The 23,803-nt window shown below is 52.6% G+C and overlaps 1 protein-coding gene across 1 annotated transcript in view; it reads right to left on the bottom strand.

Moving 5' to 3' along the window:
• PDIA5 (protein disulfide isomerase family A member 5) overlaps positions 1-23,803 on the bottom strand; it is a 92,190-nt gene that overhangs the window by 51,675 nt on the left and 16,712 nt on the right. Inside the window, exons 2-6 of the mRNA XM_082839860.1 lie at positions 18,926-19,052; positions 15,947-16,034; positions 6,546-6,629; positions 6,243-6,288; positions 2,254-2,346 (exon numbers count right to left, since the gene is read on the bottom strand). Of these exons, the coding sequence (XP_082695986.1) occupies positions 2,254-2,346; positions 6,243-6,288; positions 6,546-6,629; positions 15,947-16,034; positions 18,926-19,052 (438 nt within the window). The remainder of the gene's footprint in view (positions 1-2,253; positions 2,347-6,242; positions 6,289-6,545; positions 6,630-15,946; positions 16,035-18,925; positions 19,053-23,803) is intronic.

Genomic DNA, 23,803 nt, shown 5'->3' with positions numbered 1-23,803 from the left:
TGTAAAGCAGGGTAGGAGACTTTTCTCCCAACCAGAGTCAATGATGTTTGGGAAAAAGCAAATCTGTCAAGACTGCGGAGTAGCACCATGACAGAGCATATTTTGATTCAAATAAGCTCCTCTAACCAGTTTCCATGGAAGAAAATTAGAGGTTTTTCTCTCTTGAATAATAAGGAAAATAAGAGGAAATTTCAAAATGCAGCTTTCTGGCAGCAGCAAGGCATTAGGTAAATAGATGATGGTACATCCCGCACAATGGAATACGACTGCATTATTAAAAATGATGAAGAGGAATATTTAATGTCATAATAAGATGTGCATGTTACATTAAGTAAGGGTGAAAAGCAAGTTACAAAACAGCATGTACAATGTGATGACACTTTTGTGAGTAAGAGTATTTATGTGTGCATTAAGCAGAAAGCCTGGAAGGCTACAGAAAACACTGGCAGTGGGTATCTCTCAGCGGGGAGGGATGGGATGATTTCTTTTCTTTTCTTCTATGCTTAAGCTGAATTTTCTAAATTTTCAACAATAAACATATAGTACTTATAATTTTTCAGTTAGATAAAAAAGATTACAAATATTTTTTGGGAATTTATAACACTGCATAACAAATTCTGAAAATGTTTACTCTTATTTACGTAACTAGCGGGTTAAGGCACTCATTTTAAGACAGAATTAGTAACGAAGGTCTTTGACCCTGACTAGGGGTGGAGGATGCTTTGAAAATGATCTTCTGGAATCCCTGGAGCTAAAACCGGTGAAAGATCTGAGAAGAAAAGGTTTTTCTGAGCCTGTAGCAATTTGGTTTCACACCCTCAACAGTAACAATATCGCATTACATTCACAGATGCTTAATTACCTTCAAATTAAGTGTGGAACTCTAAGCTTACAAACAGAAATTGGCAATTCAAACTTGAATTTGGAACTTGTTATTTTACGGGGATTCTATTAGCAGAAAAACAGCAGCACACAGTATAACAAGAGGATTGCCTACAGGTGTAGAAAAAATATTTCTGCTTAATATTTCTAGTTACAGAAGAGCAATTTCAGGAGTTTCAGGACATGAACATTTTGGAGGAGCGAGGCGGCAGGCAACCACTTTCCAGAGAGGCTGAAAGCACGTATTACCACAAAATCTACCCGGGAGAAACCATCAGTTCAGGCTGTTAGTCTTTTCTTGGCGACAGGCACAGGTGCCGCCACCTCCTGACACCTGCCCCTCCTCCTTTCCCCCAACATGCCTATTAAAAAGGCTTCATCTTCAAGCTGAGGACACTGGCACTTTCTATCCCAGAAACGTTGATGCCCATCCCCTAAATCGAATCACCCCTCAGCTGAAAGGCCCACTTGGTTAGCCCACGATGATCACACATGATCTCTCCTGCAGCAAGTATAAATGGCATCATTTTCTTCTGAGCTAACAAGCATCAAGAGTCAATACTTTCAAATGAAAAGGGGAGGCAGAGGAAGATAAAAGGCACATTTTATGTTATCAAGAGAAAAACGAACATTCTCCTTCCATCTACGAAAAAGCACTGCTTGTCTCACAGGCCATCTGAAATGTGACAAAGAAGTCCTTGCCCATCCTAATGTAAAGGCACAGCCAAGCAAGTAAGGCACACGTGTGTGCGTGACACAAACACAGGTACACACGGATAAAGAAGCACGTGCAGCTCAGGCGGGGCAGGCTTCGAAAGGAGGAGGGTCAGGGCTGTATGGAGACCGTACATCAGAACCACCCTTCTGACCCCAGTCCCCCACACCAGCCAAATCCAGAAACTGAAGTAAATAACTTGTTCAAAGTTAACACAGTGACCCAGAATTGTGAAGACCTGACCCAAGTCTCTGGCAATCCAACCCAAACCTCACAGATTATTCTTCAAAAAACAAACAAAAAACCAAAACCCACTTTAAAATAAAACCCAAAAAACACAAAGGCAGTTCCAACAATTGAATAACCTAATGAGGAGAAAACATTTAAACAATATCCCTATAAGGAAAATCTAAACACGCTAAAATACATTACATAAGGCAGCAAAGGACAGGGGAAGGGCTCAGGCAGTCAGCCTGTAATCTCCTGTTTGTTCCGTCACAGAGCTGGGAAGGGGAACCAAATGTTAGGGCCCTGGCCCAGCTCCCTTGGAGGCCCCCAAATACTCCCACTTCTCAGTTCCTTGGGCATCTCTCCTGGGAGACCCGGGTTAGGGGGGAAGCTTCCAGAGCCCATCAGAACTGATACGGAAAAATTACCTTTTCATTATCAATGTGGACAACATCTTTGGCTCCAGGATCTTCTTCCCACAGTGGGGGCCCTTTTGGATCCTTCAGAAATGCCACTACGGACTGACGAAAAGAGAGAAGGGAAAACTCGTTTTAGCCAGGAAAAGAGGGAGGTGGGGGAATCAGGAACCTGCCCTGTTCCCTACCTGGAGACCCAAGTGCCTGGAACGGGATGCACTGTGCCCTATGGGGGAGTGCCACACTATCACCCACTGACAGCTTACTAAGGGCCCTAAAAATGCACCCCACCAGGATTTTTCAGCCACATGACACCTAACTCTGGTCCACTGACACCTACGATGCTTCTTCATGGACAAGAGAGGAAATCTGAGACAATTAGTTGGCTTATTCAAAACAGAGGCACGAGCTTCTAATAAATCTCACCTCCTCCAGAAAGTCTCCCTGATCAATCTGAATAGAGGTCTTCAATCCTGTGCAAAGTAAGATACTTACACATCAGGCAGCCACTAAAACTGTCAATCGCATAAGCAAGTGATCACAGCTGCTTGTACCCGGTTTGGTATTTCATGATCTAAACTGGTTTGGGAGTGTGTTAAATCCTGATCATCCTGTGAGGCTCAGGTGGGAAGCCCCCAGGGCAGGGTGCTCATCGCTGTGGCCCCCTGGGTGCTGGATTTCTCTCCTTAAGGACCCCCTTCTAGACGGACCAAGACCTTCAGGATAAAGGGCTTACTTAGCCTTTGTCATGTGGACAAGTGAGCAAATGCAAATCTCTGCTCCCCTCGGGCAGGACACACATGCAGCAGGGAACAGGGGGCACATCCCTCTGCTCCCCTCCCCACTTGCCACAGTTCACTGATCCAGGACAGAAGCTGCATTCCCTTCCCTCTCAGACAGTCATGTGGGAAATGCTGCTCAAAGCCTGTGAGAGCCAGAAACGGGTAACAGAAACCAGCCGAGGCTCCATCCCTCCAACCCTGGAAGGGAGTTGCTGGCCATCCATGTCAGCAGATGACCCCTCAGTGTCCCCCAGTTTGATGCAAGATTCTGTTATTTCTGCCCACTCTGACCAAGCTCCAGGGAGCAGATGAGGAACTGGGTGTGCTGGGGTGGAGAAGGGAGGGAGGTCTGCAGTGAGAAAGGAAACACCCCCGTCGTGAGCCTGTGCATGCAGCCCACCCACCGGTCACACATAGAGGACCTGGGAGGCTTGTTATTTCTGGAAACTCCTATTTGGAAAGAGCACTATGGGAGAGTGGGAGACAGCCAGGACTTCGCAGAATTTCATTCAGGTAATGCTCTCTGTCTGTCCAAACAGAGCTGTGAAATGCCTGCTGGCAAGAAAAGTGGGCCATTTCCACCAGGCAAAGGCAGATCGCCTTCTCTCAGTCCCTAGTGAGAGCTTCACCGTGACAATACAAGCCAAAGTGGAAGCAGCAGGGCTGTCCTGAAACCCATACTCACAGCCACGAGCCATGTGAGAAAGACGCTTATAAGTGCCCACCCGCCCGCTGTTCCAGAAGATCCAGTGCCGGTGCTCTCAATTTGGGGTACACAGTGGACTTTAGGAGTCTGTGAAGCCCCAGACTCACAGGAAAACACTTCCTTCAATGTATGCATGCGCACTGTTTCTAGGGAGAAGGTCCATGGCTTTCAGGAGATTCTCAGTGGGATTAGGAACCCAAAATAGGTAGGACCTACTGCTCTGGGAGGCTCCTGTCCCATCCCAGCACGAGCTAAGTTAAAGGGCTACCACCCCTACCCCTGCCTCAGCATCAAGGAAAAAAGACGAACGTGGATGGAAAAAGGAAAAAAAATCACTTCTTTTAATGTAATAATTGAAACATTCATACTACCAATCTTTTGCTTTTCAGGTGATTCTTCTTTAATTGAAGTTGAATAATTCCATCCACAGGTTCTTAGTCTCCAAATCAGTCTAACCAACAAGACCTTGGGTAGAAAGGTCTGCAGGGAGGGGCACCTGGGACACTGACGTCAGCTGTCCTATTCTGGGTGCTCTGAATCCCAGGAAGATTGCCCAACACCCTGCACCTTGGTCTGCATGGCTGGGAAACCACACCCACGGCCACAGGCCTTGGGAGAAGGTCACCCGAGGGCCCCCCGAATTTCGCCTTCCAGGCACCTCTGGTCCTCACCACTCATATACAGTAAGGATTTTGCTGGACAGTCAGCTGACAAGCAAAAGGCCGCTTATACAGGAAGGCCCCCTCTTTGAGTTCCCCGCTCTTTACACTCTCACTTATCTGGCCTCTGGACTCTAGGGACCCTGGCCTAGTCCCTGTGACCCGGCCCCCGCAGGACCGTACAGGGTGACAGCAACAAGAGCCAGACCATGAGCCTGAGCCTGTGCACCCACCCTGCTGGGGGCCTCCTGCATCTTTCCGGAGTTAGAGGCTCGAGAAACCCTGAAAGGAAAACGGATCCGTGACCAAGGAGGGCTCTGCTCGTGGCTGCTCCCTGTAAGAAGCGGGAGCCATCAGGCAGTCACGGGGAGCTCCGCCATCGCCCCCCACCCTGCAGAACCCCAGGGGCTCTACTCCAGTCCTCGATGGCCCCACGCACTTCGGGGACCCTGGGACCAAGGACGCCCTCTCTCTGCCCAAGGCCCTGACCCCGTACAATGCTCAGCCCACTTCTCCAGCCTCTTGATGCTGAAATCACAGGAAGGACGGGAGCAAGTGGGTCCCACACACCTGGTCTTTGTAAGGAGGCAGACAGAGGCCAGGACTTGGCCTCCCTCACCCAGCCAAGTCCAGACCACCCGGGCTCCTCTCCTGCTACTGCAGTTCTGAGCAGCTGCTGCTCTCTGCTCCACAAGCCCAGGACAGACTCCTCGGAGGGCCAGCTAAATATAAACTGAACACAACCTCCAAACACAAAACGGAAAGCCCCCGCCCCTCTCTCCATCAGCACCTCCCCCACCCCACCCAGCGAAGTCTGATTCCTGCGGAGCACGTGTTCCCTCCAAGGACTTCAGCTGACGCCTTAACACAGAATAAGAGGGGTTAAGTAACTCTAGTTGGGAGAATTTTCTCTAAGTGGCTAAGTGGGTGTTAAGATGATGAGTAATCAGGCTGAGCCTGTGTACAGTAAAAGCTGCAGCAACTTAAAAAAGAACAAGTGTTAGTGGATAAACAAGAAATGACCAGGGAGGTGGGGGGAGAGAGGCAGAGGGAGAGGGGCACAGCTGCACAGACAGATGGACAGACAGAAAAGAATGGAAGGAAGCAGATGGAAAGAGAGAGACAATGAGAGAGGAGCCCAGGGTCTAACACAGTCTGAGAAGCAGGAGAGTCAGAGAGGGTGGGTTCAGCACATGCTGGAACAGAAGAAACACATGGCCCCAGCCAGGGCAGGGGGATGCTGCCTGGACCAGAGGCAAAAGAAGACTGATTTGAGGAAGGGAATGCACATGTTGAAGGAGGAGAATCCAAGGGCAGTGCAAAGACTCAGGGCTGGGGGAGCTGCTGATTAACAGGACAGCACCTGCAGGTCAGAGGATCTCCATATTTATTTTCACTGATGCGTTTCCATCTCCTTCTGAATTGCATTTGTAGCAGGGAACGATCTCACTGACATGGGCATCTCATCTGCAATGAGCTGCATCAGCCCCAGAGGTGCTGCTTTGCCCGGGTTCTACAACACTGTGCTCACCTGGGCACAGCTGGCCCCCTCCAGCCTGTGGGTGGCCCCTGTGGACACCACTGCAGAGGTGAGGGAGGGGTCTGAAGCCACAGCGAAGGGAGACTCAGGCCTTTGCAGGGGAGGGCATGACGTCATACGTATCACTGGACAACTGCTGATAGAGTCACAAACTGTCTACAAGGTCGGTTATCCCCACTCGTTTAACAGTTACAAACTTTTCCAGGTATTCTGCTGATCTATGTTCTAGAGATGAGAATCCCTCAGGTCATTTGGAAGGGCATTTGTACACTCTGCCCTTCCCCCTCTGCTGAGAATGAGGGAGGGAAATTTACCTTAAATGTCACAGCTCGGTTATATTCAGTATGAAACGCACCATCCCTGTCAAATGAGGAGAAAAACGTGTCTTTAGGAATGGTTGTGAAGACACTTACTTACCTTTGGTTTCCTGCAGCATCTTAATAAGATTCAGTTACTGAACACAGGTCAAGTTTTTTTTTTTTAAGAAATAATTGTAAACACAGAAAAAGAACCATTCTGAAATAAAATTAATCTCACTAAAAATCGCGGTTTGCTGAGAATACCAATGAAAGCTTTCAGCATTTACTTGGAAATTGGAAATGCCCACATGTACTTACTGGTAATGGAATAATTCGACCTTTTTGTCCTTTGCGCTTAGGTCAACTTTCATCTTCTTGCACAATTTTCTACTCTCTGCGTCACTGAAAGACACAAATGTCAGGAAAAAGACACTTGTCACCTGAAGCCCTCACGAAGGTGCTAACGGAGTAAAATTTGCTGGTGGCCCAAGAGTAAGGCAGGTAGCTTGGAATTCTCAGTAGCAAGTGAGGCCCTCACTACGCATGGGCTCTCAGGGAACAGGAGGAAGTAGAGAAACCAACAGGATCTGGACTGATTTGGAAAGACAGGGGCAAGCAGGTGGGGAGGACACATCACTACTTGTAAGGGGCAACGTGATGGATCCAGACAAAGGAAGTGCCCCAGAAGCTTAGAAGGCAGATGGTCCATTCTAAGAAGGAAAATAAGCTCAGGACAGTGGTTCCCAGTCCTGGCTGCTCATTAGAATCACCTGGGGAAGTTTTTAAGCATACTGATTCCCTGACCCTCCCGCAGATCACGACTTCAGAAGCTCTACCTGCAGCCCCAGCAAGTTTTTGCTTTTACACCTCTGATGTGTGCCACATGCCACCTGCTATATACCATCAAACCAGAGTAGGAGGGAAATGTTCTGCGATGTTGAAGGAGTTATGAAATCTGACCAGGTATTGACAAAAGCCGAAATGACAAAGGGGAAAGGTTTGGTGAAGTGCTAGCGTCTGCAATATCACACTCCTGCAACTCTTCTCATACAAAGAGTCTGCCAGGCTCTTTACCGAGTGCTCATGCACGACCTCTTCTAATCTTGGCTCCCTTTCCGTTAGACCAGGGATCTCAAGATGTGGTTCCTAGACCAGCAGCATCACCACCACCCAGGAACCTGTCAGAAGTGCAAATTCTCAGCCCCATCCCACACCTGCTCAGTCCAAACTCCCGGCGGGTCCTCGAGCGACTGTGTTTTAAGGAGCCTCCCAGGTGATTCTGACACCTGCCCCTGCCCTGCTCTGCTCTTCCTCCTCTCCCCGACATCTCTGCCCCCCACCACGAGGTTCGGCTTCCCGTGTGCCCTACACCGGCGCCCCCAGAGACCTCACCTGTTCTCACGGCCTCCCCACCACCTCACCACATTCAGCCAGGTCTGCCCGACAGCCAGCCAGAGGCAGCCAGCTACCGTGCCCGCAGGGCCGTGCTCCTCACTGCAGGACCCTTCCCCACATCTCAATGGACTCAGCGAGGGCACCTCCGCCCACACCCACACCCACTAGTCCCCGGTGTCTACACCGCATGAGGAACCTTGTTCTGCCAGGGATGACAGCCACCTGAGGGAAGTCCTGTCGGCTCCCACCTGTCTACCTACCTCAGCACCTTCGACGGCCACCAGCTTCACACAGCGGAGCACCAGCCCCAGAGCAGATGAACTAATTACACCATTCAGCTCAATTCTAAAAGCCACACTCATCGATGGACAAGCAAAATTATGGGACCTCATTTTAAGTGTAAATGTGCAATCTGCAGTTCAAGAAGCATGTCTTGCGGGACAGGTGTGTGGGTCGGAGAGGGAGAGTGTCAGGCACTCCCAGGGGCCCCCCAGCCCAGCCCAGGCCCAGAGCCTTCCCTCCCTGTGTAGCCCTACCTGTGGTGGCCATCACTGCAGCCGCTGCAGCTTCCAGCACCCCCCATCGGCACCCCCAGCAAACAGGGGACTAAAGAAACACACGAAGAACTTAGAAAGGAAAGGCTGTGGCCTCTCCCTCAGGCTGGAAAGGGCCTTCTGAGATAGGGAGTCCAGAGAGAAGGGATAAGCTGGGCTGCGGAGGGGACCCAGAAGGGCTGAGAGCGTGCATCAGGAGGCCCTATAAGGGCAGCCCACGCAGCCAGTGGCTGAACTCTTACCCTAGAGCCCTGTGGGGTTGCTGGGCTCACCTCCACTGACGGTGGCGATTACAGTTCAGTCTGCCCTGTCCTGAGGGCGCTCTGTGGAGAAGCCACACTGACAGGCAGAGGGTCTGTGTGTGACAACTGCGTCTGAGGCGCCGTTTCCCTGCCCCAGGGGAGACAGGAGGGCTCGACTTAGATGTTTGTAACTGTTCCCTTGGCACTTTCCCTGTCCGGCTTTGTTCTGTTGCGTGCAACTGTTTCTGTGACCACCCACCGTCCACCCAAATGTGACATCAAATAGTGGCTGCAGCAGGAACGAGGTCCAGGTGCCCACGGCCCCCCTCGCCCCATGCTGGCATCCAGCGGGGGCACCCAGACTGCAAGGCAGCCCCATGTCAGCTCTCTCCTCCATTGAGCCTGGCTGGCAGCCTCTGCCTATGACTTTACAAAGCAGAGAGAGAAGCGATGGGGCCCATCATTGCAACCCCAATCCCTGCCGGCTGTGTGGGAACCCACTCCATGGAAAAGTGTCACTCTCCCGGTGAGCCCAGGCCAGGCTTAGGAGCAACATTCCAAAGACACTGGGTAAAGCTGGAGGGGCACGGAGGTTCCCCGAGAGCACATCCAGCCCAGCCCGCAGCCGGCCAGCGACCACAGCTCTGCCACTGCCACAGGATTCCTTGTGGCAGACTCTGTGCAACCCTCTCCCCTCCTTAAGTTATAGGACACTCCCCGAGGCTTCTCTCCTCTTCCCTGCCCCCTACACACACACACACACACACACACACGCACACGCACATGCACACGCACACATCCTCCGAGGGGTAGGTGGGGAGCCAGCCTCCCGTCCTCTCCGAGCATCTCTGGCACAGACCCCAGAGCCTCAGCCCCCCTCATCCAGCACTGTCACATGCCCTTCCCCGCTGTCTCCACACCTGACCAGCATGTCCACTGTCAGCCCCCATCAGAAAGGTTTGCTCCACCAAGCCGAGGGCTTTATTTTGTTCATAGCTGGTTCCCCAGGGTTCCAACAGCTGCTGGCACATAGCAGGCGCTCTATAAATAGCCTGAGTGAGTGAGGGAATGATGCCGGCTGTTGCGCTGGGATGAGGCACTCACTGCTGGCTCTCTGGGCTCTGCCTACTGAGCTCCAGGAATCCTGCCAGGTGAAAATTCCTGACAGTGCGCTCTCAGATTGGCTCCCCTCCCTCCTACGATTCTGTCTCTCAGAGTGTGTGTGTGTGTGTGCGCGCATGTGTGCGCGCACTAATTGCACAGGACAATAAAAGTCATAAGAGTTCAGGAAGGGGAGAAATTACCCAAGCTCAGGGACTTAAAAGGATCTGGGTTGATAGATTATGCACAATTAATTGTGCTGCCACCCTTCTCTAGCCAGTGACTGAGGCTCTGGGGGGAAAAGACAAAGGCAGTGAGCAGGAAAATGAGCTGTTCTGCCGGGGATGGAGAGGGAGGGGACAACCACAGAGAGTGGACTAGCCATGCAGAGGCCCTCACCTGCCACCCCCAACTGTCCTGCAGGCACCAGCCTTTTCTGCTGGGGAGGCTGGAGCCTCAACACCCTCTGCCCATTTACTCACCCATGACCTGCTACATCCCCTCCTCCCCCACCTCCCTGGGCTCTCCTCTACAGAGAATGTGAAAGGTCACCAAGGCCTTTTCACACTTCCCTCCCCACCCCTGACCCAGACAGACACATACACATGGGCGTTTTCGTTTGGCTTTGATGTGGGTTGCTGGCCAGCAGCGCAGAGTGGCTGCAGGTACGTGGTGCTGTGTTTACTAGATGTACACGTGCAGTGGCGATCATTCAAGAGACTGGCAACTCACACTCCTGGGAGTCAGACCCAGGGATGAAAGGTGGGGGGTAAGAGTAGGAAGAAAGAGAAGAAATAAGGTGCTGGAGGCTCGGGAAGGGGAGGTACTCGACTTTGAGAAGTCGCAGCCTAAGTATCAAACCCTCCCCGGAGTCACTGTCAGTTGGAGTGACTGATGGCTTCTAGATCTGGCTCTGCCGCTAGCCAGCCTGTGGCCTCTGGCAGGGCCCTTGGTTTCCCGAGCTGCAGAATGCGGGAGCTGTCCATATGAGCTGGGTGGAGCTCTCTATTCCCCTACAGGGTCAAGTATTACTGAAGCATCAAGGCAGGCTGCCTGTATCCTGACGGATGGACCGGGAGCCAGAAGCCAGGACAGAGGGTGGAGACTGGGCCGCCTCCGGCAGCGGGTAGAAAGCGGACTACGCTGAGGACCAGAGGCGGGGCCCCCAGCCTGTCTTGGACACCGTGTGCCTCGGCCAACTCAGCCTTCCTGGGGTCCCTTTCCCCATCAAAGAAGGGGTAAATCCCTTTCTTCCATCTGCTCGGGTCTAACACGGGATTCTGAGTGGATGGACCTGTGACCCCAGAGGGTGGGTAGCAGAGGAGAGGTGGGACGTGCCCCCACTTCAGAGACGTGAAAAAAAATGCAAGATAAGGAACGAGTGAGCAAAGCAACACCGTCAGCATGCCTGCAAGGTGCCCCATGCAGAGGACAATGTGGAAGGAGGTAGCCGGAGGGCAAAGGCAGGAGACAGAGAACAGCCTAGAACAGCTGGGCCTTCAACTTGCCCGGACCTGGGTGGCTGGTCACTAGCCCTGATGACGAAGGGACTCCCACAACAGGAGTCTGGCTGTCCTCCTTGGTGCCAACCTCAAGAAGGCACACGAATCATGTAGCAGAGTTCATGAGAGTGATGGGAATACGAGAAAGAAGAGCGTGCCTTCTCATCCTCCACCTGCCTCCCCGGCCCAGCAGTCCTAGGGGGGACACGTCACCCCCACGAGGGCACAGAGTGTGCCACAAGGTATCTGAAGCCACGACACAAAACATGGTGTCTCTTCTGGAAGGCTGCTTTATCCCATGGTAATTTCAACACGCTCACATGTAAAGGAGCAAATGCTAAGTTCGAATCATTTTTGGAAGAAAACATGGGCTTCAAAATATGTTATGCCTGCCCTGGCAGGCCCCACGTCTTGGATCTGGGAAGCCAGCACTGCTCCAGGGGAAAGAAAGCAGATGGGAGAATGAGAGCAGGTGGTAAGGTAATGACCTTAAACCCACAGGAAAAGAAGGCAGCAGGCGCCCCGTCGGGCAGCCTCAGCCCCGTGAGAACCAGCCTCAGGAATTAGCACCCCGGGCATGGCTCCCGCCTGCTGGCTCCGGCTCCGCTGCCCAGAAAGCAGCCCTCCGTGCCAAGGCCGAGCCCCGATGCCAGGCTGCAGGGCACGTGGGGAATACCAACTCCCTCACACTCAACCCACTTAAGAGCTGGACAACTACCACCAGCCAACCCGAGCGTGGCTGCTGAGATCTGAGCCAGGAGGTGGAGTGAGGGGAAGGGAGAGCTGACAGATCCCTGGACAGAAGCCAGAAACCCTACGGACACTTCAGAGCCACAGGTTACGGGGGCCCGGGGCCCAGCGAAGAGGGCTATGTGTGCCTGCCGGCACGCAGGCAGGAGCGGGGAGAAAAGCACCAGAAAAGCAAGAAAAAGAGAAGAAATATCCACACACAGAAGAGAGGAGGAAAAAGACCAAAAGAATGGGGGAGGCAGGGACCCGAGAAGGGAAGGAGCAACAGAAACTATCAAGGGAGAGGGAATAAAGCGGGAGAGAGGAGAGATGCTGAGAGGGAGGGACCGGAGAGACGTACGAGGCAGACACCCAGGGTGGGGAGAGACACGAAGACTGGAAGACACAGCCTCCCACACATTTCCATGAATACATGGGTCTGTATACACATGCATACACACGAGCACGTATGTGTACACACGTATGAGCCTGGCAGCTTCTGGAACGCTCTGAACCAGGCTATGCAGGGATGAGAGCACCTTGGAAGATTCAACTCCATATTTCACACAAGAGCAAACTGAAGCCCAGAGAGGGGCAGTGACTTGCCAAAGGTCCCATATCTATTTGCTGTCAGAGCCTGGACTCAGAGCCAGGCCTCCTGACCTGCAGTCCTACAAGTTCCACAGCACCGCATAGCTCTTAAGGGCCAAAGCAAAACACCCTGTCCACTGGGCTGACTCTCACACCCAAAAGCTTCTTCAGGAGCGTCCTCACAATAACCAAGGGGTCCTCACCCAAGGAAGAGCTCTTGAAGACAAACACAGCATTTCCCGCCCTCCAGCTTCTTGGAATGTCCTGACAATCTGGCCCAGATGAAAGACAACAAGAGTAGAATGGGATCTCACATTAAATCCTATTCTACAAAGATCTTCAACACAGACCCGGTAAGAAGGCAGAATATGTATTATTGTTCCATTTCACAGATGAGGAAACAGACTCAGGGTAACCGACCTGTCCAGGGTCATGGGGCTAGTAAGTAGTGGAGCTGACCCCTCAGCCGGGGCCTGTGTTTACTGCACACACCTCTACAGACGCCTCACCCCGGAGCACTGTCTTCTCTCCCCCTAGGATGCCCTCTGTCCCCCTCATCTGCCTTTTAAGGGGGGAAAGCAGAGGGGCCATCACCCACCCCAAGCCCTGGCATCCCCATTCCCACCTCCGACCCTTCACTGGCAGGGCAGGAAGCAGAGGTGGGGAACCACACACAGCAGGGCCTACTTGAGGGCAGCTGTGCTCTGGCTGCCCACCTGCTGTTCCCCTGCTCACTCTCCCGCAGAGAGCACCCACCGGAGCGCTTCTGCCCATCCCAGGGCATCTCATTCAGACTCATAAACACAGACTGAGTGCGTTTAGGACAACAGCTGAGGGCTGTCATCACAGGGTCCGGAGTGCACACGGTGGGCTCCCTTAATTAACGGGGCACATTCAGAAGTCTCAGAGCAGGAGTGGCTGAGCAGACGGGCAGAACCAGCTCATGTCCTTGGGGATCTCTTTGTGTAACGGTGATCCGTGAACTGCCACCCAGGGTGGCCTGCACGGACCAGAGCTCCGAGTTCTATCCCTTTGGCTGTTCTGGGAAGATTTAGCTGTATCCTGCCTCTGACTTCAAACTCGAACCCAGGTATTCCTGCTTGCAACATCATCCGTTATAGCTCCATATTCCACCTACCCATATTTAATATCGCAGTTTATACTTCCTCTTAGAGGCATAAAGTGAGTAGCAATTATGCGAACAGTCAATCCTTTTGTCTTAAGGTTACCTCTTTTAAGCTCTAAGGTGCCCCCCCAGATTTTCATTTTAGAACATCAAAAGTCACAGGATTATTTCTCCCATTTGCACTTTTATTGATTCCAGACAGCATGTCTCCAAATGAGTCCTGAATTCTATTCTTGGTCTGTGTTCACACACTAACCCTGGCCCCATAAAGTCCTGCCTGTCCAGGGCCAGATGACCCGAGGGGCCCACACCACAGGGAGCTGCCTGCAGGGAAAGCCAGGGCACTTTAAAGACCTGCTATTCTGAGGTCTTTGCCCCAAATTTGAATTCGACCTCCTCTGTGAAGTCTTCCTCAACCTTTCCAGGCAGAACGAAGTGACTAATCACCTGGCTAGGTGTCTGCTTCCTCTCCTCCTTGCACGCTGCGCTCCTCGAGGACACTGTTAGCCATGTGTGTCCCTCAAAGCACAGAGTAAGTGCTCGGGAATGTCTGCTGAATGGACCCAGATGGATGGCGCAGCTAAATGAAGCTCTTCTGCCCACTTCTGCCACCTACAAGCCTGATGAGAACTCCCTGTGATGAGGCTCTGTCAGCTTGGCAGGACTGATGTCATCTTTGGGTATGGAGATTCCAAAGCACCCTGTCCCCTCTAATAGGCTTTAGTGCTTTGCCAGTCACACAGATCACGCCTGGTAAAATATGGGAGACAGAGACACACCTGGAAGATAAGAACACTTCCAGCCCAACTATGAACTAGAAGTAACCAACAGCTACAATCTCGCCAACTGTCTAGTGAGCCGTCTGTTCCATTTCGCTGGTGTTTGAATCAACTGGGAGGCGTGAGGCCAGACAGGCACGTGTGTGTGTACATGCACGCACATACACAAACACACACACACGCACACACACACACCCCCTATAGCAAACACCGACTGGCTAAGACTTCTCCTGGTCTCATTCAGTGCTTTGTCAAAATATGAATCTCCTTCAATTCTCTCCAACGATGGGCAGGACCAGCTTGAGGCTATCAACTTATAAAACTGTGGTGTCCCAGAAGTTCATTTGCAAAATAGCCACTTAGAACTCAGAATAAAGCGGAAGAAGATTGCACTGGAGTGCAGCCCATAAAAGCTCACTGAACCCCACAGGGTAGCAGCAGGGCTTGTGGCAAAGACAGAGACAGTAAAGGTTACAGAGATCTTTATGGGCCATGCAGGAAAAGAACTGCCTCTTTTCCCAGGAGAGCCCACCTCGTCCCCGTACTAACAAGACTGAAATACCGCCTATGCTCCTCTCCTCTCCTCTTCCCAAGCCCACGCTCCCGATAAACCCCAAGTCCAGGTGAGGAGTGGCTGCACTCAGCGGCTCTGGAAACACCTCCTGTCCTTGTCAAAAGGACATGTAAATGCTGGCATCCACCAAGGGCAGCGCAGTGCCTTGCGTGCAGCCAGTGCTCAACAAACGTGCAAAGAATAAACCTATTCTTCCCGACCTTTTCCGTATGTTTCACTGTCTATGTGTCTTTGCTCTGTTTTTGCCCATCTATGCCCAACTGGGAACTAATTATGTGACAAAAGGTGTGTGTATAGAAATCCCAGCAGCAAAAGCACTGAACACAGGGAGATGTGGCAATTACTCCTAATGACTGAAAGGAAAGGGAAGCTGAGCACACCGTGGACTCAAACCTCCCAAACTCAAAAGCATCAGAGGAATTCGAGCAAGAGCCCCCTTCGCCACACTCAGAAGCAGCTCTCCCTCCCACGGGCCGGCGCTTGCTTCTGCCACCGCAACACCGACAAGGACGTCTCCGGGAGGGGCAGGCGAGGCAGGAGGAGAAGTAGCTCACAGCATCATCATCAGGACGCGTGGGGGTAGGGACGCAGGCCAGAGGAGAGAGCCGGAAGGACTGAGCCACCTGTCCAGGACTGACACATCTAACGGAGCCACCTTGGAGCCAAGGCAACAGACAGGTCGTCAGCTGGCCCCACCGTTTTTGCACCGTGGGCACTGGAGTCCTCTATTAAGGGCCCGGGCTACAGACCCCCCCGCCCAATAAGCAAGCCCCCCGAGTGGCCCTGGAAATCATCTTGCGTCTTTGGGCACCAAGGCCCCCTCTGCCACCCACTGAGAAGGCAAAATCAAGTGACACAGGACAACAGAGTAAAAAGCAAAAGCACTACGGAGAGGGAAGAAGAGGGGCGGGGCCGGAAAGACAGGAGCGGGGCCACGCCTGCCCCTCCTCCAGCCCACAGCGCCCTGCAGCATTGCGGGGCCAGGGGTGGGGGGTGAGGTCCTTCTGCAGCCATCTCTCCATCACATCCCCTCTCCCAGAGTATCCATCAGGAACAACTCCCACCCCACCCACCAGAGCCCACGCCCGGCCCTCCAGCCACCATACCCCACATCCCCAGGACATACCCACAGTCCACCCAGCAGATGGTGCCTTGTCCTTTCACTGCCTGGGCCACAGTAGACAATAACCTGAGATGACTTTCAGCTGCAGCCTCTGTGAAAAAACAAAAAATTAAACATCTGTACCCAAGTGCACCATGGCCTCCCCTGCCACCTTCCCTCAGGGGCAGGGAAGGACGGAGACCAGTCCTAGAGGTGAGGTCCTGAGCACCAGTTAGAACGTCGTCCCTGCAGCAACGGTTCTCTAAGAACAGCCCAGCTCGTCTCGGAAAGCTCTGCTCCCGCCATCCTCACAGACGCAGAACCCTAACCCTAACCCGCCTTCAAGCCACACCTCACGCCTCACTCTTCCCAGAATCTCTCCGCCGGATCCTCAACTTCCAGTAGACTCTCTGACTCATTACTATTCTGGGACACATTCTGAAAATCCTAAAACCGAACAATTACAATTCTATAACTAAGCGGGGACCGAGTCTGCTGATTCCACACTGGTCTGCCCTGGTGCCCAACCTGGGAGCTGACAAGGGAGCTGGAGCTGACCAGACCCTTCCTTCACTTGTGCGTCACACACTCACCTAGGGACACGGTACAACGTGGTGATTTAATGAGGTTTACGTGTGACACTAGTCTCTGATGGACTGATACTAAATGTACACAAGTCACTTTCACGGCCCTCTTTCCCAGCACTGGCAGTACCTTGGGGGACAACCGCAGGACCGTGGACTACGCCCCGGGGCTGGGCGGATGAACATGAGAAAGGAAGAGGCTTTGGGCAAAGCCCCTGGAAACTAGGAGGGCGGGTGCTTAGAAACGGAGCCTCTGTGGCCAGGATTTCCCCGCTGCCAGCCTGCAGCGGTCCACTGCTGGGTGGCTGTGGCCAGGCTGTCACCTTGCCCCGTCACCCCTATGAGCTCCCTGGCAAGGGCCTCCACGCAGACACTAAGGAGAGCGCAGGCTGCCTGCCGCCTTCCCCCAGCAGAAACCACAGGACACACTCCAGAGCCAAGCAGAAATGATATGCGAACTAGCTACCTCCTCAGATCTCCTCTTCTAGTGTGGCTAACGGAAGCTGTTTGTGAACACAAAGCACGCTGAGCCTTTCACGCAGCGAACGGAAAGCATCCCGCAAGAGCCGTGCACGGAGCCTCCTGCAGGAGGCCCTCCCAGGAACTCCCCAGGCCCACAGGAGGAGGGGACGCAGCCGAGGTGGGAAAGGCCGCCCCCCACCCTTCCAGCTGGGCTCTGGGAGGCAGGGGAGGGAAAGCAGAGCCATGTGAAGGCCCTCCCAACCCTGCCTTTCAGCCGTGGAAGGGGAGGCACTGGCTGGAAGGGGTGGCGGGGGGAGAGAAGCCAGTTCCCGGCGCTGCTCCCAAAGCCCCGGGAGGTCCCCAAGTCTCAGGAGCAGGGCTGGGCAAGAGGCAAGGAGGCAACATCACCCAGCCCGCGACCAGCAGTCCAAAGCAGGGAGGAGCCGGGCACACGGGCAGCACTGAGAGTTCCACTACCAACAGGCAGAGGCAGAGACAGAGGCTGGGCGACGGCCCGAGAGAAAACAAGAGTGCTCCCAGCCCTGCCTCCGGCCCCTGCAAGCCCTGGTCTTGACACCTCGCCTTCCCACTCTCCTTTCCGAATCCTTTCCTGGTGGCGAGTCTCCTGTCGCTGCAGACTCAGAACATCTCTCCGCGCACTCCAGCAGAGGAAGCGAGGCGGAGGCAGCAGCGGGACCAGCTCTACCGTCCACTGGCTGGTAGACCTCAGACCAGGCAGCTGTTCTCCCTGAACTCTAATTCCTCCCTCAACTGGACATTACCCGCAACCTCACAGCAAAGCAGCAAATGAGAGTGTGTCACACAAGTTCCTGTCAGAGTCCTTCTAAGAAGATGAGCTTATGTGAGAGGACCCACCCAGGGAAGGACCTGAGTGAGTCCCTGGAGGGCACTGACGACCCCCCAGCTCCGGAAGCAGCCAAGGGGGCTGAGCCACGCTGGTCCAGGGCCCTAGACCCCAGGCCTCAGGAGCAACTCTGCTTTCCCCCTGCTTCGGTTTCCCCTATTCTCGACAGGAAAGGACTGCTAGTCCCACGCTGGGCTCCCAACAACAACCCCAGGGAGTGTGTGCCAGGCCCTGGGAAGGGCAAGCACATGCCTGGGTGCTTGGAGGATGCAGGTTCAGGAGGGACACACATCCAAAACATCCATCGGTCCCCCACGCCAATGGGAGTCGAGGATGAGCTGCCAGGGAGAGCTGCACCCGGAACCAGCCCCGCCACTGGCCGCTGCTCCTTCGGGGCACAGAACACTTGGCATCCTTGGGAGCAGCGAAAACACTTAACTCTGCTGGACCAGCATCAGCAGTCAGACGTTCAAAGTCGCGGCCAAGAGCTGAGCAAACCTCTCTCCATCCGTGATGCCCTCGCCAGCTTCAAGGTCAGAAGAGGCAAACCACTAGTCCTACCCCCACTGAAGCCACCCTGTCCTGAGCGTGGAGCCCACTCCAAACTCAGTCTCTTGTTCTGACCCCAGAGCGGGACAGACTGGGGCCAGGCAGGGCCAGGGCTGCCAGCCTGGGTGCGTTCCCCCAAGCCTGGGACCAATTCAGCTGGCGACAGGTTGGCCCAGTCGATTAATCAACAGCTCTGGCGAAGCATGCCCTGGCAGGGCCGGCCGTGCCGTCCAGAGAGCCAGAGCGTCCATGCCGGGTGGTCACTGTCCTCTGTCCTCCTTCACACACATGTCCTCTCCCCCTGAGGTACTGAGGGACTCCAGAGGGCTTTTCCTAAGAAACACTGGTAAAAGGGAACTGAAACGCCCTCTTAGGGATCCAAAAGCAGCAGAACTGACACCCCTGCATCTTCTGACGGACCTTCCCTGAGAGGTTTTTAGTCCCACTTTAGGCACTTTAGTGCCTCCCACTTCTGTCCCCGTTCCTTCCTTTCCATCCCGCCGCATCCCTGACGATGGCCCCAAGGCCAGGAGGGGCACTCACCAGATTTGGAGTAAAGCACCAGCACGTTATTCCGGGTCCTGAGAAGTTTTTTCAAGTCCTTGGGGTCAGAGATTCTCTCGACGAGTGAGGAGAACTTTGTAGAGGACAGCCACGTCGGCAGGACCACCTGGGGATCAAGGAGCCAAGGACCATGAGTCTCGGGTCCCAGCTGGGGCTGAGCAAGAAGGGGTGCCCCAGATGTGCTGCCTCTAGGCACAGTTGCCTTGGGAGGGATAAGGCTCACCCCTCCTTCTCTCAACTCTACACCTGCCTTTCGCCTCATCCCCTCTCCAAATCGCCCGCCCTCCCACAGGGACTCTTCCGGACCACTTCCAGTCACCAGCTCACCCTTCATCTTTTTTATGAAGCCGTATGGACTGCACAGGTACATAAGCACGCTGCATGGACATTCTTGTCATCCTTTCAATCAAGACCTCTCTGGGAGCTCAATATCTGTTCCCTACACTGCACCCAAACACCACACACTGGAGCAATGTGAAAACTCCATCCCACCTGGCAGCACCAAAGCCCCAAGTCCACAGAGAAGTATGATCACCTCTTAATGTGATCCAGTTTAGGGTGGGAATGGATGGGTGAGGGGTTTTCCACTCTCCCCACTTAGCCAATGATCTCAGGAGATCAGCCAACAAGAAACAAGCCAATTCTCCCAGAGAAAACCCTAAAAAACCTTGGGCCCTAGAAGTACCAGGCACCTCCGCAGGCATGAAGAGAGGTGGGCTGAAAAGCAGGGGCAGGGAAGGGGAGGTTGTTAAATGTTTGAACAAAGAGCTGTCACACAGCAGATCCCCTCACCCAACCCACACAGCCCCCTGCCTAGCCGGCAGAAAACACAGGGGTTACCATCTGCAAAGACTGAATGAGAAAAGCTCTGCCAGGAGACACCAGGCAAAGGTGGGAGGGAGTATGGACAAATTGAACCTAGAGATCACCCATCTCCCCTAAGCCCCTACCCCCCAGCATCTCCCTTCCCTTTTCCAGAATGTTGCCAATCTGATCCCCCCAAGTAGGTTAGAGAATTTTTCTCTAGGTTAACTGAGGAGCATAAGAAAAACAACCAAAAGATAGTGATTTGGAGACTCTTCCAATGAAACAGCTGACTTCCCATTCAGATACCCACTGTGAGGCCCTCCCAGTAAACAAGTGCCCTCCACCCCCTCCCCACACTCAAGAGTCTGCAACCCACAGCCTATGTCTTGATCTTCATTACACACAGATAACCAAGATTCACCAGACGTCTGAGGGAAGCCCTCAACACAAAGACAGATGAGAACAAAACAATGGAAACTTAAAAAGAACAGAAGAAAACAACTAAAATTATTATCCTCAGAGAAATAAAATGGTGCACCCATAAGACAAGAATAGAATGCTATGAAAAAGGAATAGTCAAAGAGAATGATGAAAACCTCTCAGAAAGTAAAATCCTTGCAGAAACAAAAAATTTCCATAGGGCTGAAGGTAGAGCTGAAAAAGCTCCTATGAAATAAAACAAAAAGATCAAGAAATAAAAAGCAGAAGAACAAGATAAGACAAATAATAGGTATTCACTAAGTGCAAGAGCCAAATTAAAGGAACTAAAGAAAAAGGAGAAAACAGAGGAAAAGAAATTATCAAGGAAATAATTCAAGAAAATATCCCAGAACGGAAGGATGTTGAGTTTCCAGGTGAGAGGGCCCAACATCACCAATAAAAAAAAGACTCTCACCAAGTACATCATTGAAAAATTTCAGAACACTGCTGACAAAGAGGAGATTCTGAAAGTTCCAAAGGGAAACAAAACAAAACAAAACAAGAAAACCACCACACACAAAAGATCAGGGGTCAGAACTAGCATAGGACATTTCATCAGCATACCAAAAGACAATGAAGCATTGCCTCCACAATTCCCCAAGTAACATGATTTCCAACTGGAATTCTATAACCAGCCAAACTACCTGTCAATTGTGAGTAGAGATTGACTCAGACAGACTTAAGGTCTCAGATGTGAAAAATTTACCACCAAATTTCCCATTCTCAGGAAGCAACTGGAACTCACGCTCTACCAAAACAAGAAATAAATAAAAAATGAGAAAGACATGGAACCTAGGAAACAAAGGATCGAACAGAGGAGAGAGGAAAGAAGTACCATGTTGATGGTGAAGAGAAGTCCCAGAACAAATGTCCTGACCCCATGGAGCAAACAGCCCAGAATGGAACAAGGACAGAGGACAGAGGAACGTGGTCAATAAGAAGAGGCAACTACAGATTATCCTATATGCTTGATCTTATAGATCAGTTAAATAATCTGATGAAAGTCACACAGCTAATAAGAAGCAGGCCAGCATCTGAACCCCAGTCTCTCTATTTGACCCCAGGCCCTCTCATGCCACTGCCTCTTTGTAGCCAGAAGTCTCACATTGAGTCTGAGCTCTACCACTCAATAGCTAAGATGCCCGGGCAACATCACTCAATCTTTTAGACGCTTAGTGCTTTGCATCTGATGTGGAGAAAATGATACCTCCCTCGTGGGGCAGCTGTGAGGATGAAATGGGGTAACTTATCGAAAATGCTTTATAAATCATAAAGCACTCTAATAGGATCAGTTACCGTAATATATAATACAAATTTCCATCTCAGCGGAGTAGGAGATGGAAATGTGGCCATATTTTAGTGTTTCTAAATATAATCTGCCATTGGATGCCACTTTACCCTTCTCCCCAGGGTAAAACCATCAGGAGGAGCTGTCCAAGAATGATTTCTCCCTTATTCTGCCCCAGCAGGGCAGTGCATGATGCCTGAGGACCCCCTGCCCTCATGCAGCGACCTTGAGAGCTCACCAAAAAGTTCATTCCACCTTATTATCACGTTATTCCATTGCTCCCAGGGAGCTAACACACTTCAGACTAAAAGGTCCATAGCACAGTGCACATGGTTAAAGGAAAAAAATACAAGAATCTGTTGGACACTGCTGTTTTAAATCCTCAAATAACCTGGCCAGTCAGAAAAACAATTACCCTTGCCCAGTGCCTCAGGACTCTGACCCGAAGACCAGCTCTCCTGAGGCTGGCCGGCACCTGCACTTCTGGACAGGGGAGCAGGAAAGGGGAAGGGAGGGCAGGCCCAGTGCCCACCTGCCTGGGTAGCACAGCAGGGTGCAGCTGGGCCAAGCGACAGCAAAGTGTCTACAGCAAAAACCACAAGAGCACCAAGTTTCAAGGCTTATCCACAGCTTCCTTCCTAGAAAGCCCGGCGAGTCCCTCAGGTCCTCTAACCAACAGCCACTCTCAGAGTAAACAAACCACTTTGCAGCCAGCCACCAAAGCCTCTGAGCCAGTGTTCACCCTCACACAGCAGAGAGCTTCAGCTCCGCCAGAAATACAATGATGCTGGGGCTTAAACTCACGGTCTGCGGCCGGCCTGGTTAAGAACCCTTTGTGGAGGGTCCATCTCCTCTTCATCTCGTCCCATCCCTATTCCACCCCCTAGACTAGGAGCACCTGGCCCCTTGAAAGCCCTGTTTGTCCAGCATAATAAACATGACAGACACACTGGCTGCCACACTCTTGAGCTTTGCAGAGGTACCCTGCTGGGAGCATGTGACAAGGTAAGTCCATGACAGCTCTCAGGAGACCCAGAGGGACCACGGAAACCAGACAGACCTAGGGCAGTCAGAGAGGGTCTGGGCTGGAGAGGGGTGGGAGAAGGCAGATGGGGCCAGGCTGGGGTGGAGGGTGCGGTCTTCAAAGCCTGGCTCAAGAGCCCCTTCTGGCCCCATCTCAGACTGGACAGTCGTCAGAAGGCTGGAGTGAAGGGACCTGCTGGGTGGCTGCCCAAGTGGAGCGAAATGGGTCAATCCAAGAGCCTCAAGGGAAAAACAACAGAACTCAATGATTATTCATATGTAAGCGAGGAAGAAAGAGAGTAGAGGCTAAAATGACCCAAGGATTCTGTGCTCAGAAATGGAACAAGAACCAAAACTGGAAGAACTGGGAAGCAGCAGCAGCAGAAGAGGCTTCTGTCCTATGTTGAGGAAGGTGATAATAAGCTTGGGTGCAGACATGTGGACAAGATGCCCCAATGCAGGTGTCCTCCAGGCTGGAGAGTGAGCCTCAAGGTCAGTGAAGTCTCAGGGATCGGGGTCCAGGGGGAGAAGTCAGGAAAACCCTCAGCTGAGGAGGAGGGGGAAGGACCAGGAGAAAGGTGGGAAGAAGGTAGGAGGTACCACAGACCTGGTACCTGGTCAACACAGACCAGGGAGGAGACACACAGGAAATCAGGTGTGATTTGCAGGCGAAGGTCAGGGCCAAGTCCCCAGGGATGTTCCGAGAGCATTCTGGTGATGGAAGGGCGGCCGGAAGCCAGGCTGCAGAGAGAAGCACACCCCACGCAGCGGGGAGCACAGGCGGCCACAGGGTCGGGAGAAGGATGGGCTGTCTCCACCTAAGACAGGGAGCTGCATGGACGTTTGTGGGCACTGGAGAGGCAGGATTTGCAGGGAGAGGATTTGAAAATTTGGGAACAAGAGGAAAATAGGATAGGTAGATCCAGGGGGAACTAGGGGGAACCAGGGGACTTTGGTGTGCAAAGAGCTAAGATGCTCAGTGTAAGATCCCTGAGAGAGGAGGGGGAAAGGCCCTTGTGTCTGGCCTCAGACAGACCCTCACCTTAGCAAGCAACCACAGGGGCAAAGGGAGCGAGGCCCTTTCCTCCCTCCCCTAACCCCAAGGGGACTCTCCTCCGGCCACTTAACATTCTCCTTTCTCCTCCACTTCAGTCGATTTTAACCTTTCCAGTGTGCACGCTCCTTCCTTTCCTTAAGATACAGCTCCAGTAAGCCTTGGGTCTCCTTGCCAAGAGCCTTCCTGCGGACTTCATAAGGCA

The sequence above is a fragment of the Leucopleurus acutus genome (genome assembly GCF_964270905.1).
Source record: "Leucopleurus acutus genome assembly, chromosome: 5".
Classification (NCBI taxonomy): Eukaryota; Metazoa; Chordata; class Mammalia; order Artiodactyla; family Delphinidae; genus Leucopleurus; species Leucopleurus acutus.
Note: the sequence above shows the minus strand (reverse complement) of the source record. Positions and strands in the feature narration are given on the sequence as shown.